Source organism: Pelophylax lessonae (genome assembly GCF_965119305.1).
Source record: "Pelophylax lessonae genome assembly, chromosome: 5".
Classification (NCBI taxonomy): Eukaryota; Metazoa; Chordata; class Amphibia; order Anura; family Ranidae; genus Pelophylax; species Pelophylax lessonae.
The window spans coordinates 556005236-556020289 of record NC_138772.1 but is presented as its reverse complement, the minus strand read 5'-3'; the positions used below and the strand labels follow the sequence as shown (position 1 = coordinate 556020289).

At 54.2% G+C, this 15054-nt stretch overlaps 1 protein-coding gene and 1 long non-coding RNA gene across 9 annotated transcripts in view; both read right to left on the bottom strand.

Annotated features, from left to right (window-relative positions):
• Positions 1-13049, bottom strand: part of LOC309555662 (uncharacterized protein) — a gene marked incomplete at both ends in the record, with an annotated part of 24226 nt that extends 11177 nt beyond the window's left edge. Inside the window, 2 exons of the mRNA XM_082257694.1 lie at positions 8410-8488; positions 12997-13049. Coding sequence (XP_082113820.1) covers positions 8410-8488; positions 12997-13049 — 132 coding nt within the window. The remainder of the gene's footprint in view (positions 1-8409; positions 8489-12996) is intronic.
• LOC309556750 overlaps positions 1-14776 on the bottom strand; it is a 489144-nt gene extending 474368 nt beyond the window's left edge. The window contains exons 1-3 of one of the 8 annotated variants that reach the window (XR_014225327.1): positions 14722-14776; positions 13810-13955; positions 13689-13733 (exon numbers count right to left, since the gene is read on the bottom strand). This is a non-coding gene — a long non-coding RNA (uncharacterized lncRNA). The other 7 variants (XR_014225328.1, XR_014225329.1, XR_014225330.1 and 4 more) reach the window with 7 other exon arrangements.
• Between the last annotated feature and the right edge of the window lie 278 nt (positions 14777-15054).

The window sequence follows — 15054 nt, the reverse complement described above, 5'->3', positions numbered from 1 at the left end:
GTATATTGTTTTTTAAGGTGTCGGTCACACTTGAAGTTGCAGCTTCACAATTTTTTCTTTGGTCTAGTGCAGTTGTTCACATTTTTCCTTTCAGATCATCAACCTCACCCCTCCCCCTTCAGCTGTACATACTCACCTTCTCTTCACTCCCCTCCTACACTCCCCCCCCCACCGCTTACCTCCTACACTCCCCCCCACCGCTCACCTCCTACAATCCCTCCACCCCCACCGCTCACCTCCTACAATCCCCCCCCTCACCTCCCACAATCCCCACCCCCCGCTCACCTCCCACAATCCCCCCCCTCACCTCCTACAATCCCCCCCCCCGCTCACCTCTTACAATCCACCCTCACCGCTCACCTTCTACACTCCCCTCTCCCACCGCTCACCTCCTACACTCCCCCCCACCGCTCACCTCCTACAATCCCTCCACCCCATCGTTTACCTCCTACACTCCCCCCCCCCACCGCTTACCTCCTACACTCCCCCCCACCGCTCACCTCCTACAATCCCTCCACCCCCACCGCTCACCTCCCACAATCCCCCCCCCTCACCTCCTACAATCCCCCCCACCGCTCACCTCCTACAATCCCCCCCCCCCCCCGCTCACCTCCTACACTCCCCTCTCCCACCGCTCACCTCCTACAATCCCTCCACCCCCACCGCTTACCTCCTACACTCCCCCCCACCGCTCACCTCCTACAATCCCTCCACCCCCACCGCTTACCTCCTACACTCCCCCCCCACCGCTCACCTCCTACAATCCCTCCACCCCCATCGTTTACCTCCTACACCCCCCCCCCCACACCGCTCACCTCCTACACTCCCCCCCCCACCGCTTACCTCCTACACTCCCCCCCACCGCTCACCTCCTACAATCCCTCCACCCCCACCGCTTACCTCCTACACCCCCCCACCGCTTACCTCCTACACTCCCCCCCACCGCTCACCTCCTACAATCCCTCCACCCCCACCGCTTACCTCCTACACTCCCCCCCACCACTCACCTCCTACAATCCCTCCACCCCCACCGCTCACCTACTACAATCCCCCCCGCTCACTTCCCACAATCCCCCCCTCACCTCCTACAATCCCCCCCCACCGCTCACCTCCTAAAATCCCCTCCCCACCGCTCACCTCCTACACTCCCCCCCACCGCTCACCTCATACACTCCCCTCTCCCACCGCTTACTTCCTACACTCCCCCCCACCGCTCACCTCCTACAATCCCTCCACCCCCATCGTTTACCTCCTACACTCCCCCCCCACACCGCTCACCTCGTACACTCCCCCCCCCCCCACACCGCTCACCTCCTACATTCCCCCCCCACCGCTCACCTCCTACAATCCCCCCCACACCGCTCACCTCCTACACTCCCCCCCCCCACCGCTTACCTCCTACACTCCCCCCCACCGCTCACCTCCTACAATCCCTCCACCCCCACCGCTTACCTCCTACACTCCCCCCCCACCGCTTACCTCCTACACTCCCCCCCACCGCTCACCTCCTACAATCCCTCCACCCCCACCGCTCACCTCCTACAATCCCCCCCGCTCACCTCCCACAATCTCCCCCTCACCTCCTACAATCCCCCCCCCACCGCTCACCTCCTACAATCCCCCCCCCCACCGCTCACCTCCTACACTCCCCCCCACCGCTCACCTCCTACACTCCCCTCTCCCACCGCTTACTTCCTACACTCCCCCCACCGCTCACCTCCTACAATCCCTCCACCCCCACCGCTTACCTCCTACACTCCCCCCCCGCTCACCTCCTACAATTCCCCCCCCCGCTCACCTCCTACACTCCCCTCCCTCACCGCTCACCTCCTACACTCCCCTCCCCCACCGCTCACCTCCTACACTCCCCCCCACACCGCTCACCTCCTACACCCCCCCCCCCCCACACCGCTCACCTCCTACACCCCCCCCACACCACTCACCTCCTACACCCCTCACACCACTCACCTCCTACACTCCCCCTCCAAACCGCTCACCTCCTACACTCCCCCCCCCCAAACCGCTCACCTCCTACGCTCACCCTACACCCTCCCCCCCACCTCCTACAGAGCACACTACTTCACCACTTCCTCACATTTTTCACATATGTTAAAAATCAAAATTTCTTTGGTAGAAAATGACTTAGAACCCCCCAAGCATGATGTATTTTCTGAAAGCCGAGGCCCTGGAGAATAAAATGCTGGCTGTTGCAATTTTTATTGTCACATGGTACTTGTGCAACACTTTCAAAGACAAATTTGCAGGAACAAAAACACTTAAATTAATTTTAGTGCACATAAACACAATATAATATGCCATTTTATATGTCACATGATAACTCGCACAGCCATTTATGGAACACAAATGTTCAGTAAAAAAATACGCTTAGATGAATTTTAGTGCACAAAATAGAAAAAACTAAAATTTTAATTTCCATTTTTTTGGTAAAAAATGTGTCACAGAATAAATGCACTTCTGCACCTGTAGCGCCTTGAGGTCCAGGATTGGACGCGCTTTGCCTTCCTTCCTGGGAACTGTGAACAGGTTTGAGTAAACACCCTGAAAACGTTCTGAAGTCGGAACCGGGACAATCACCCCTTGAAGGAACAGGTCTTGTACCCCCGCCAAGCAGACCTCTAACCGATATGGCGAAAGAAGTTGGAAGGAAAAAAACCTTGCTGGGGGATAAGAGCAAAACTGGATTCTTGTAGCTGGACTGAATTACTTTGTGGACCCACTTTGTCTTGTACCAGGGAAGCCCACGGGTCCGGAAACCAGCGAAGACGTCCCTCCACCCCCGATATGAGTGAAGGTGCACCTTCTTGCAGAAGGAGCCTTGTCCGCGGGTCTGAGAAGCCCGCTCTCGGTTTGCCAGACCAGGGTTGTTTGGATCCACCAGGGGAGGCCCTGAAAGGCTTTGAGCCCTTGTCATTTAACCCTGAGGGACAAAAAAATGTCTTATGAGCCGAGAAGGAAGGTCCACGTCTACGAAGAGGTTCCTTGCCCTTAGTAGCCTGCGGAAGAAAGGTTCTCTTCCCCCCGTGAGACCTTTAATGTGGTAATCCAGGGTAGCTCCAAACAGACAATCTCCTTGAAAGGGGAAATCAGCCAAGGCCTTTTTAGAAGTCTTTTGAGCCAAAAGACACACTGAAGTACCACTGCCGAAACAGAGAGGAGAGCCATCAGAGGAGCCACATCCAAAGACGCATCACAAATAAACTGCAACCCCTGGACCAGTTGGTCCGCCAGCTCAGCAAGGGCAGGGGGGAGCTGTTCTCCTTCCAGGTCACGGCCTAGGAGCCCACTCGGTCGGAGTTAATGACATCAGGGCAATTGTGAATACCGGCCTCATTGCCGAATCAGCCACAGTGTACATATTGCGGGTCACAGCCTCCGCCTTCCGGTCAGCCGGGTCCTTAAAGACCAGGGGCTCTTCAACTGAAATCATGGTTGCCTAGTTCAATCCGGAAACCGGAGGGTCCACCACCGGTGGGACAGTCCATTTCTTAAGAAGGGACTACTCTCCTAGGGGGTAACGCCTAGTAAAGCGCTTAGGAACCCGCTTTGGCCATCCCCACTCTTTAGCGACAATTCTGTTAAAATAGATGGGGAAACGAAACAATTTTGCCACTCTGGATGCTTGTGAGTGCTAAAAGGGAACCTCCATCTTCAGGGTCTCACGCACGGATACAATCAGTGCATCCAACAGCAGTGGCGGCTGGTGTGTTGGGGGCGCAGGGGCGCCGCCCCCCCTATCCAAGCGTCCGGCCCCCTAATCTACATGCAGGGGCGCCGGACGCATGGAGCTCAATGGGGCTTTTTTTTTTCCATCACCTGATTAGAGCCAGAGGCTCTAATAGGGTGATGCAAAGGTGGCCCCGGGGCGCAGAGCAGTGCGCCCAGACCCCACCCATTGTGTGACAATATAGAATGAAAATTCGCTATTGTCACACGGATCCTCCTCCTGGCCAATCAGAAAGCGCGTCCGATATGTGCTTCCTGATTGGCCGAAAGGCAAACCCTATGCCATTGGCTGGGGAGGAGGCGGGAGCCGAGAGGACTGAAAAGAAGCCGCCACACCGGGGAACTGAAGAAGCCGCGAGCCGCCGCTGGACACCGAGAGCTCACCCAGAGGCTGGCCACTGTCATCACCCATGTCAGTAAGAAGAGCAGGGCGAGGCAGGAGATAGACACAGATGTGAGGAAAGTGCACTGGTCTCGCACAGAGGGCATGATGGCATCTATGCATTGAAAGGGGGCACGCTGGTCACTGTGCATTGAAAGGGGGCATGCTGGTCACTGTGCATTGAAAGGGGGCACGCTGGTCACTGTGCATTGAAAGGGGGCACGCTGGCATCTCTGCATTGGAAGGGGGCATGCTTGTCACTGTGCATTGAAAGGGGGCACGCTGGTCTCTGTGCATTGAAAGGGGGCACACTATACCTTGATTACTGAAGGCACCTTTCACACTTTTGTGACCTCAAAGTCACGCAATTTTTTACAGCGTTTTTTGCCACAAAGGAATGCCTATTACATTTTTCTGTTTGGGCCCCCCCAAAAATTTTGAGCACCAGCCGCCACTGTGCACCAGCGACTTTTCATGCATGGTCGCAGACGTGGAGGAATCATCCTCACTATCAGAGGATTCCAGGCGCATGGTCGCAGACCCAGAAGGGTGACCCACGTCTGCGGCGGCTGAATCAGATTCAGAAGGCAGGGGGTGCTTTTTGCTAGCCCGTTGCCCGCAAGCCACCTCCACCTGGAACACAAGGGACTCCAGGACCGCCATCAGTGCATGGATGGATGGATGGGACCTGGAGGGCCCCGCAGCCCCAGAGAGGGGATCAGGTGGGGAGATGTTCTCCAAAGACTTCATGAGTAACTAGGGGGACCCCACAAAAAAGTGTAACACACTGCTAAGGGACAACCCCACGGTGCTGGCAGCACAACCCAGTCGCCAAGCACAAGGTACAGAGCGTTCCTCAGGAGAAAGGGAGAGGACCCCACCAGACTAACCACCCGCCGACACAGGCACCCGCAACCACCAGGAGAATCTGCACTACATGTGCCGATCAGAAAGCTAAATGATCCAGGATTCAACACCTGGGGATAAGGAGGGGCTCCCACCGCTGAAATCGCAACCCACAGAGCTCCACTGTGATGGCCGACGCTATTTGCAAGGCCAAACCACAAGAAAATGGCCACAGGACTACACAAACATGGCCGTCGTGTATAGGAATACACAGGCTACGACAAAATGGCAGCCCCGTATGGGGCCACGAGGTATACAGGGACCCAGAATTGGGAGACTGGGCCTCAAGGAAAGATCCAGGCAGGATCCCACCAAGTATAAACCCCTCCCCCCCGCAAAGTCAATCATCCGGTCGCTGGCGGTGCACCCCCTATCGCCAGTTAGCGCCCTGCCCCCATCCCAGGCCAGTGACCAGGCCGCCCTAACAGCCCCAATGTATGTGGAGGGGGGGGCAGGCTGAGGGGCTCAGCAAAAACAAGAGGGGGGTGCCTGTGAGGAGGGGAACCCGGGGGTCTGACCGTCCCAAGGAGGGGCCCATGTCCACCCCAAAACCCTCTAGGGGTAGAGGGGGGACAGCTACTCACCATACCAGGAACCAGGTGGGCATCGCTCCACTCCATCGAAATGGGGGTGCTGTCGGCCAGGAGGAACGCTGCGACTCGGCTGAGACTCGGTCGTATGCGACCTCCCTAGACGTTTAACTTACAGGCCAGTCCCCTGTCCAGTGGGGCCTGTGGCGGTCGACCTAGCGCTCGCTGGCCAGACTAGGGTGACTACTGGATCTAAATTATCCAACCCGTTGCCCAGTCCCGCAATTGATTGTAGATCTCACAGGAAAAATCCAGGAGAAAAAAAATTTCTATACAAAAATGTTGCCAGGACCAGAGATCCCAGCAGAAAAAAACTATAGCAGGGGGAGGGATTATACCCCCTGGGACTGCCTATGGGTGTAGCCAGAAGTCTTTTCTGCCTAGTGTCCTACTCCTGTAGAGGGCAGTATAATCCAATGGTCAAGAATGACAGGAACTGTGTCCATCGATGAACTAAAGAGAAATCGCATCCCACTGACTTCAATGCAAAATCGCCCCCTAGTGGCTTCAGTGCAAAAATGTGTCTCATTGACTTCAATGCAAATTCGCCCCCTAATGACTTCAGTGTGAAAATTGCGTCTCATTGACTTCAGTGCAAAATCGCCCCCTAGGGACTTCAGTGCAAAATTGTGTCTCATTGACTTCAATGCAAAATCGCCCCCTAGGGGCTTCAATGCAAAATCGCCCCCTAATGACTTCAGTGTGAAAATTGCATCCATTGACTTCAATGCAAAAATCGCATCCCATTAACTTCAATGCAAAATCGCATCCATTACCTTCAATACAAAATCACATCCATTACCTTCAATACAAAATCGCATCCCTTGACTTCAAAACGCCCCCTAGTGACTTCAGTGTGAAAGTTGCGTCCCATTGGGACAGGAGGAGGGCCTTCTAAGCGTTGCCTTGTCTGGAAGGAGCACTGTACACAAGACAGATCACTCACTCATAATGCTCAGTGTGGCATTGTCAGGAAGAAATATGAGCAGCATCACTGCAATTCCATCAGACTGTGTGTGTGTGGGAGAAGAGGGACAGTTATGGAGAAAAGAGGGACAGTTGTGGATGGAGCAGAGAAGAGGGACAGTCGGGGAAGGAAGGAAGAGGGACAGTCGGGGAAGGAGGGAAGAGGGACAGTCGGGGAAGGAGGGAAGAGGGACAGTCGGGGAAGGAGGGAAGAGGGACAGTCGGGGAAGGAGGGAAGAGGGACAGTCGGGGAAGGAGGGAAGAGGGACAGTCGGGGAAGGAGGGAAGAGGGACAGTCGGGGAAGGAAGGAAGAGGGACAGTCGGGGAAGGAGGGAAGAGGGACAGTCGGGGAAGGAGGGAAGAGGGACAGTCGGGGAAGGAGGGAAGAGGGACAGTCGGGGAAGGAGGGAAGAGGGACAGTCGGGGAAGGAAGGAAGAGGGACAGTCGGGGAAGGAGGGAAGAGGGACAGTTATGGTGGGAAGAGGGACATTCATGGAGAGAAGAGGGACAGTCGTGTAAGGAAGAGGGACAGTCGTAGAGGGAAGAGGGACAGTCGTGTTGGAAAGAGGGACAGTTGGGGGGGAGAAGAAGGACAGTTGGGGGGGAGAAGAAGGACAGTTGGGGGGAGAAGAAGGACAGTTGGGGGGGGGAGAAGAAGGACAGTTGGGGGGGGGAGAAGAAGGACAGTTGGGGGGGGAGAAGAAGGACAGTTGGGGGGGGAGAAGGACAGTTGGGGGGGGGAGAAGGACAGTTGGGGGGGGGGAGAAGGACAGTTGGGGGGGGAGAAGAAGGACAGTTGGGGGGGGAGAAGAAGGACAGTTGGGGGGGGAGAAGAAGGACAGTTGGGGGACGAAGAGGTACAGTTATGGAGGGAAGAGTGACAGTTGGGGATTAAGAGGGACAGTTGGGGAGGGAAGAGGGACAGTCGGGGAGGGAAAAGGGACAGTTATGGAGGAAAGAGAGACAGTTGGGGAGGGAAGAGGGACAGTTGGGGAGGGAAGAGGGACAGTCGGGGAGGGAAAAGGGACAGTTATGGAGGAAAGAGAGACAGTTATGGAGGAAAGAGAGACAGTTATGGAGGGAAGAGTGACAATCGTGTAGGGAAGAGGGACAGTCGGAGAGGGAAGAGGAACAGTCGGGGAGGGAAGAGGAACAGTCGGGGAGGGAAGAGGAACAGTCGGGGAGGGAAGAGGAACAGTCGGGGAGGGAAGAGGGACAGTCGGGGAGGGAAAAGGGACAGTTATGGAGGAAAGAGAGACAGTTATGGAGGGAAGAGAGACAATCGTGTAGGGAAGAGGGACAGTCGGAGAGGGAAGAGGAACAGTCGGGGAGGGAAGAGGAACAGTCGGGGAGGGAAGAGGAACAGTCGGGGAGGGAAGAGGGACAGTCGGGGAGGGAAAAGGGACAGTTATGGAGGAAAGAGAGACAGTTATGGAGGGAAGAGGGACAGTTGAGGAGGGACCGAACAGTTAGGGGACATGTTTGTGGACTGACAGTTAAGGGACATGTTTGTGGACTGACAGTTAGGGGACATGTTTGTGGACTGACAGTTAGGGGACATGTTTGTGGACTGACAGTTAAGGGACATGTTTGTGGACTGACGGTTGAAGGAAATGTTCGCTCTGAGCACAGTTTGATTTTGGTGACACAGATTGATGTCGGGGTTGTGTGGGGGAAGGGAAGCTCACATTTAGGAAGTCGGAGGTGTCATGGTGATACAATGTAACAGAAGAGTTCAGGAAATGTTAAGAAGTATCAGATCCCCCCTCCCCCCTTCTCTGTGTTTATCAGACCCCAGAGGAAGAAGTCACCCACTCACCTGTGTCCCCTCCACTGCCTGGGGCCCCTGAGTGACAGACGGAGATCTGCTGGATTCCTGGAGGAGATCACTGAACAATCTGCAACCGAGAAAAGAAAGTGAAAGTAAAAAAGACACTCCCTACTAACGGCCAGCAAATCCCGCCTACCCAGAGACTCTGTATACTCTCTCTCTCTATATATAGCTATATATATATATACACACACACACATACACACATTATCTCACAAAAGTAAGTACACCCCTCACATTTCTGTAAATAGTTTTATTCTATCTTTTCATGTGACAACACTGAAGAAATGACACTTTGCTACAATGTAAAGTAGTGAGTGTACAGACATCCCAACCTGCAAAAACTCATTTCAGGGAGGTGCCCCCCACGCACGCCGCCGCACCCCCCCCCCCCTTCCAATTTAACACAACCAGAGAATAATAAAATGAAATCAGTATACCTGGTCACTGGTGCTGGTACTGGCCTGGTCACTGGTGCTGGTACTGGCCTGGTCACTGGTGCTGGTACTGTACTGGCCTAGTCACTGGTGCTGGTACTGGTCACTGGTGCTGGTACAGGCCTGGTCACTGGTGCTGGTACTGTACTGGTCACTGGTGCTGTCCTGGTAACTGGTGTTGGTACTGGCCTGGTCACTGGTGCTGCCCTGGTAACTGGTGCTGGTACTTGCCTGGTCACTGGTGCTGGTACTGGTGCTGCCCTGGTAACTGGTGCTGGTACTGGCCTGGTCACTGGTACTGGCCTGGTCACTGGTGCTGCCCTGGTAACTGGTACTGGTCACTGGTGCTGGTACTGGCCTGGTCACTGGTGCTGCCCTGGTCACTGGTGCTGGCCTGGTCACTGGTGCTGGCCTGGTCACTGGTACTGGCCTGGTCACTGGTGCTGGTACTGTACTGGCCTGGTCACTGGTGCTGCCCTGGTAACTGGTGCTGGTACTGGCCTGGTCACTGGTGCTGCCCTGGTAACTGGTGCTGGTACTGGCCTGGTCACTGGTGCTGCCCTGGTAACTGGTACTGGTCACTGGTACTGGCCTGGTCACTGGTGCTGCCCTGGTCACTGGTGCTGCCCTGGTAACTGGTCACTGGTGCTGCCCTGGTAACTGGTACTGGTCACTGGTACTGGCCTGGTCACTGGAGCTGGTACAGGCCTGGACACTGGTGCTGGTACTGTACTGGCCTGGTCACTGGTGCTGCCCTGGTCACTGGTGCTGGTACTGTACTGGCCTGGTCACTGGTGCTGCCCTGGTAACTGGTGCTGGTACTGTACTGGCCTGGTCACTGGTGCTGGTACTGACCTGGTCACTGGTGCTGCTCTCTTGTCTGTGCTGGCCTCTGGCTTTAGGTTAGGTCAGAGTTGGTCAGTGTTGTGTCCGATGATCCAGCGCGCGCCAAACAGCCTCTGGAGTGGAAGATGCGGCTGAAGTAGAGAGCAAAGCTTCTACTTCCTCTCTGCCGCTCCTCCCACAGGCGGAGTGTATGTGATCATATCACTCCGCCTGTGAGCCGGATCTACAGCGGCTCCTTCGGGTGTTCTAACTCTCACTGCACAGGCGCTGACACTCTGCATCGATGCTCCTGAGTCCTGACTGTGACCGGGATATTGCCCTGAGCTCGCGGGTGTCCGTGAGCTCAGGGCGGAAAGCCGGAGTCTTCCGCGACTTGCGGGAGACTTGAGATGTCTGGAGTGTACAGCTTGTATAACAGTGTAAATTTACTGTCCCCTCAAAATAACTCAACACACAGCCATTAATGTCTAAACCGCTGGCAACAAAAGTGAGTACACCCCTAAGTGACAATGTCCAAATTGGGCCCAAAGTGACAATATTTTGTGTGGCCACCATTATTTTCCAGCACTGCCTTAACCCTCTTGGGCATGGAGTTCACCAGAGCTTCACAGGTTGCCACTGGAGTCCTCTTCCCCTCCTCCATGACGACATCACAGAGCTGGTGGATGTTAGAGACCTTGCGCTCCTCCACCTTCCGTTTGAGGATGTCCCACAGATGCTCAATAGGGTTTAGGTCTGGAGACATGCTTGGCCAGTCCATCCCCTTTACCCTCAGCTTCTTTAGCAAGGCAGTGGTCCTCTTGGAGGTGTTTGGGGTCGTTATGTTGGAATACTGCCCTGCGGCCCAGTCTCTGAAGGAAGGGGATCATGCTCTGCTTCAGTATGTCACAGTAACAGTGGCGGCCGGTGTACTGAGGGCGCAGGGGCGCCGCCCCCCCATCCAAGGCTCCCTTATCTGCATGCAGGGGCGCCGAACACATGGAGTTCAATGGGGATTTTTTTTTTTGGCATCACCTGATTAGAGCCAGAGGCGATAGAAAGGGTGGACCCGGGGCGCAGAGCAGTGCATCCCGAGCCCACCCATTGTGTGACAACAGCGAATGAAAATTCACTATTGTCACACCGATCCTCCTCCTGGCCAATCAGGAAGCGTGCCCGATACGCGCTTCCTGATTGGCCGCAAGGCAAACCCCATGCCATTGGCCGAGGAGGAGGCGGGAGCGGAAGGACTGGAGGAGACGCCCAGCCGGTCACCGGGACTGAGGAGAAGCCGTTCGCCGCCGCTGCTGCTCCAGGTAAGTAAGGGGGCACACACGCTGATCTCTGCATTGGGGGCATATACGCTGGTCACTGCATTGGGGGCATGTATGCTGGTCACTGCATTGAAGGGGGCACACACGCTGATCTCTGCATTGGGGGCATGTACGCTGGTCACTGCATTGGGGGCATGTATGCTGGTCACTGCATTGAAGGGGGCACACACGCTGATCTCTGCATTGGGGGCATGTACGCTGGTCACTGCATTGGGGGCATGTACGCTGGTCACTGCATTGGGGGAATGGTATGCTGGTCACTGCATTGAAGGGGGCATGTATGCTGGTCTCTGCATTGGGGGCATGTACGCTGATCTCTGCATTGAAGGGGGCATGTACACTGGTCACTGCATTGAAAGGGGGCACGCTGGTCACTGTGCATTGAAAGGGGGCACGCTGGTCACTGTGCATTGAAAGGGGGCACGCTGGTCACTCTGCATTGAAAGGGGGCACACTATACCTTAATTACTGAAGGCCCCTTTCACACTTTTGCTACCTCAAAGTCACGCAATTTTTTACAGCGTTTTTTGCCGCAAATCAATGCCTATTACATTTTTCTGTTTGCGCCCCCCCAAAAATTTTGAGCACCAGCCGCCACTGCACAGTACATGTTGGCATTCATGGTTCCCTCAATGAACTGTAGCTCCCCAGTGCTGGCAGCATTCATGCAGCCCCAGACCATGACACTCCCACCACCATGCTTGACTGTAGGAAGACACACTTGTCTTTGTACTCCTCACCTGGTTGCTGCCACACACGCTTGGCACCATCTGAACCAAATAAGTTATCTCGGTCTCATCAGAGCACAGGAGATGGTTCCAGTAATCCATGTCCTTAAGCCCCGTACACACGTACCGATGGTCGGCTTACAAATGTTCCTCTTTTCTCCCCGGGATGTCGGTGTCTGCTGAAAAGTGCAAAGACAGCACAAGGACAGCACAAGAATTTTGTCCGCCGACTGCAGAAGTGATGTCATGTAATGGTTAACTTTCCCTGTGTTTTCTATTTTCTGAGCATGCCCAGTCTTGCAAATCTGCGGTCTGTCGGCCGAATTGTGTACTGACAGGCGAACAATCGTCCGTTCTGGTGTCGGCATACAAATATTTTCATGTTTGCACGAAAGACTTTTGTCCGCGGATTGTGCGCAGACATCTGTCGGAGGCACCATACTAACACGCGTACAATCGGCAGATCCTTCGTCCACCGACGTTTGTATGCCGACGATCGGTACGTGTGTATGGGCCTTTAGTCTGCTTGTCTTCAGCAAACTGTTTGCGGCCTTTCTTGTGCATCATCTTTAGAAGAGGCTTCCATCTGGGATGACAGTCATGCAGGCCAATTTGATGCAGTGGGCGGCGTATGGTCTGAGCACTGACTGGCTGACATCTATTTCCCAAAGACAACCTCTGGATATGATCCTGAGCATGTGAACTCCTTTGGTGGACCATGGCGAGGCCTGTTCTGAGTGGAACCTGTCCTGTTTAACCGCTGTATGGTCTTAGCCAATGTGCTGTAGCTTAGTTTCAGGGTCTTGGCAATATTCTTATAGCCTAGGCCATCTTTATGTAGAGCAATCATTTTTTTTGGATCCTCAGAGAGTTCTTTGCCATGAGGTGCCATGTTGAACTTCCAGTGACCAGTATGAGAGAGTGAGAGCGATAACACCAAGTTTAACACACCTGCTCCCCATTCACACACCTGAGACCTTGTAACACTAACGAGTCACGTGACAACGGGGAGGGAAAATGGCTAATTGGGCCCAGTTTGGACATTGTCACTTAGGGGTGTACTCACTTTTGTTGCCAGCGGTTTAGGCATTAATGGCTGTGTGTTGAGTTATTTTGAGGGGAAAGCAAATTTACACTGTTATACAAGCTGTACACTCACTACTTTACATTGTAGCAAAGTGTCATTTCTTCAGTGTTGTCACATGAAAAGATAGAATAAAATATTTATAAAAATGTGAGGGGTGTACTTACTTTGAGATACTGTAGACTGGCAGTGCCAGGGACTCTGTATACTGTGTGTACATGCGGAGTCTAGGACAATGAGGACACCTGTTGGTACTGTCTGGGGGGAGCCCAGCCTGCCCGCAGGTACAGAGGAGGTGAGGGCCCTCGGAAAGGTGCAGACAGAGTCTAAGGAACCACCTTTTCCTGTACAGAGCTCCTGATGGTGGGGATGGGTTGCACTGCACACAATTTCCCAGGTTGCAGTTCTCGGACTCACCTGAGCAGACAACTGCTGGGAACTAAGGGTGGAAAACCAGGTGAGAATTCCTTAAAGAGAGGAGGTGCAGGGATCACTGGACAGTAGGGAGTACAGCTGAAGCTGACAGGTGTGCATGGAATACACAGACACCGGGAACGGGCCCACCAAGACACACAGGACAGCAAGGAGTGAATGCAAAGAGACAAACAGGAACCTATAGGAGGCGGTAGAGGTACACAGGGACACCGAGCAGGAAACAGACTAGAAATACACTTGGAGACACTGGAGAGGACTGCAGACAGGTGATGCTAATGAATAGCAGATGAGAATACACAGGGAATCACAAAGAGCCTGGGAGGATGAAACCTGCAATGGTATGCAAAGGAAACAGAGACAGAAGGACAGGAAAAGTGCAAGCAAAAACACAATGAAAATCACTGAGGCCTCCTGGAAGACACTGGGAACACTGGGGGTACAAAGATCACACTGGAAGGCATTGGGAATACTGGGGTACAGAGATCACAGTGGGGCAGAGAGATCACACTGGAAGGCACTGGGAACACAGGGGGTACAGAGATCACACTGGGATAGAGAGATCATACTGGAAGGCACTGGGAACACAGGGGGTACAGAGATCACACTGGAAGGCACTGGGAACACTGGGGGTACAGAGATCACACTGGAAGGCACTGGGAACACTGGGGGTACAGAGATCACAGTGGGAACACTGGGGGTACAGAGATCACAGTGGGAACACTGGGGGTACAGAGATCACAGCGGGAACACTGGGGGTACAGAGATCACAGTGGGAACACTGGGGGTACAGAGATCACACTGGAAGACACTGAGGGTACAGAGATCACACTGGAAGGTACTGGGAATACTAGGGTACAGGGATCACACTGAAAGACACTGGGGGTACACAAATCACACTGGGGGTACAGAGATCGCAATGGGAACACTGGGGTAGAGAGATCACACTGGGAACACTGGAGGTACAGAGATCACACTGGAAGACGCTGGGGGTACAGAGATCACACTGGATGGCATTGGGAATACTGGGGTACAGGGATCATAGTGTGAACACTGGGGGTACAGGGATCACAGTGGGAACACTGGGGGTACAAAGATCACACTGGAAGGCACTGGGAACACTGTGGGTACAGAGGTCATACTGGAAGACACTGGGGCTACACAGATCACACTAGGGGTACAGAGATCACACTGGGGGTACAGAGATCACACTGGGAACACTGGGATACAGAGATCACACTGGGGTAGAGAGATCACACTGGGAACACTGGGGGTACAGAGATCACACTGGGAACACTGGGGGTACGGAAATCACACTGGAAGGCACTGGGAACACTGGGGTACAGAGATCACACTAGGAACACTGGGGGTACAGAGATAACACTGGGGTACAGAGATCACATTGGAAGGCACTGTGAAACTCTTACAGACACTGGGAACACTGGGGGTACAGAGATCACACTGGGAACACTGGGGGTACAGAAATCACACTGGAAGGCACTGGGAACACTGGGGCACAGAGATCACACTAGGAACACTGGGGGTACAGAGATCACACTGGGAACACTGGGGGTACAGAGATCACACTGGGAACACTGGGGGTACAGAAATCACACTGGAAGGCACTGGGAACACTGGGGTACAGAGATCACACTAGGAACACTGGGGGTACAGAGATCACACTGGGAACACTGGGGTACAGAGATCACTGTGGGAACACTGGGGTACAGAGATCACATTGGAAGGCACTGTGAAACTCTTACAGACACTGGGAACACTGGGGGAACAGAGAT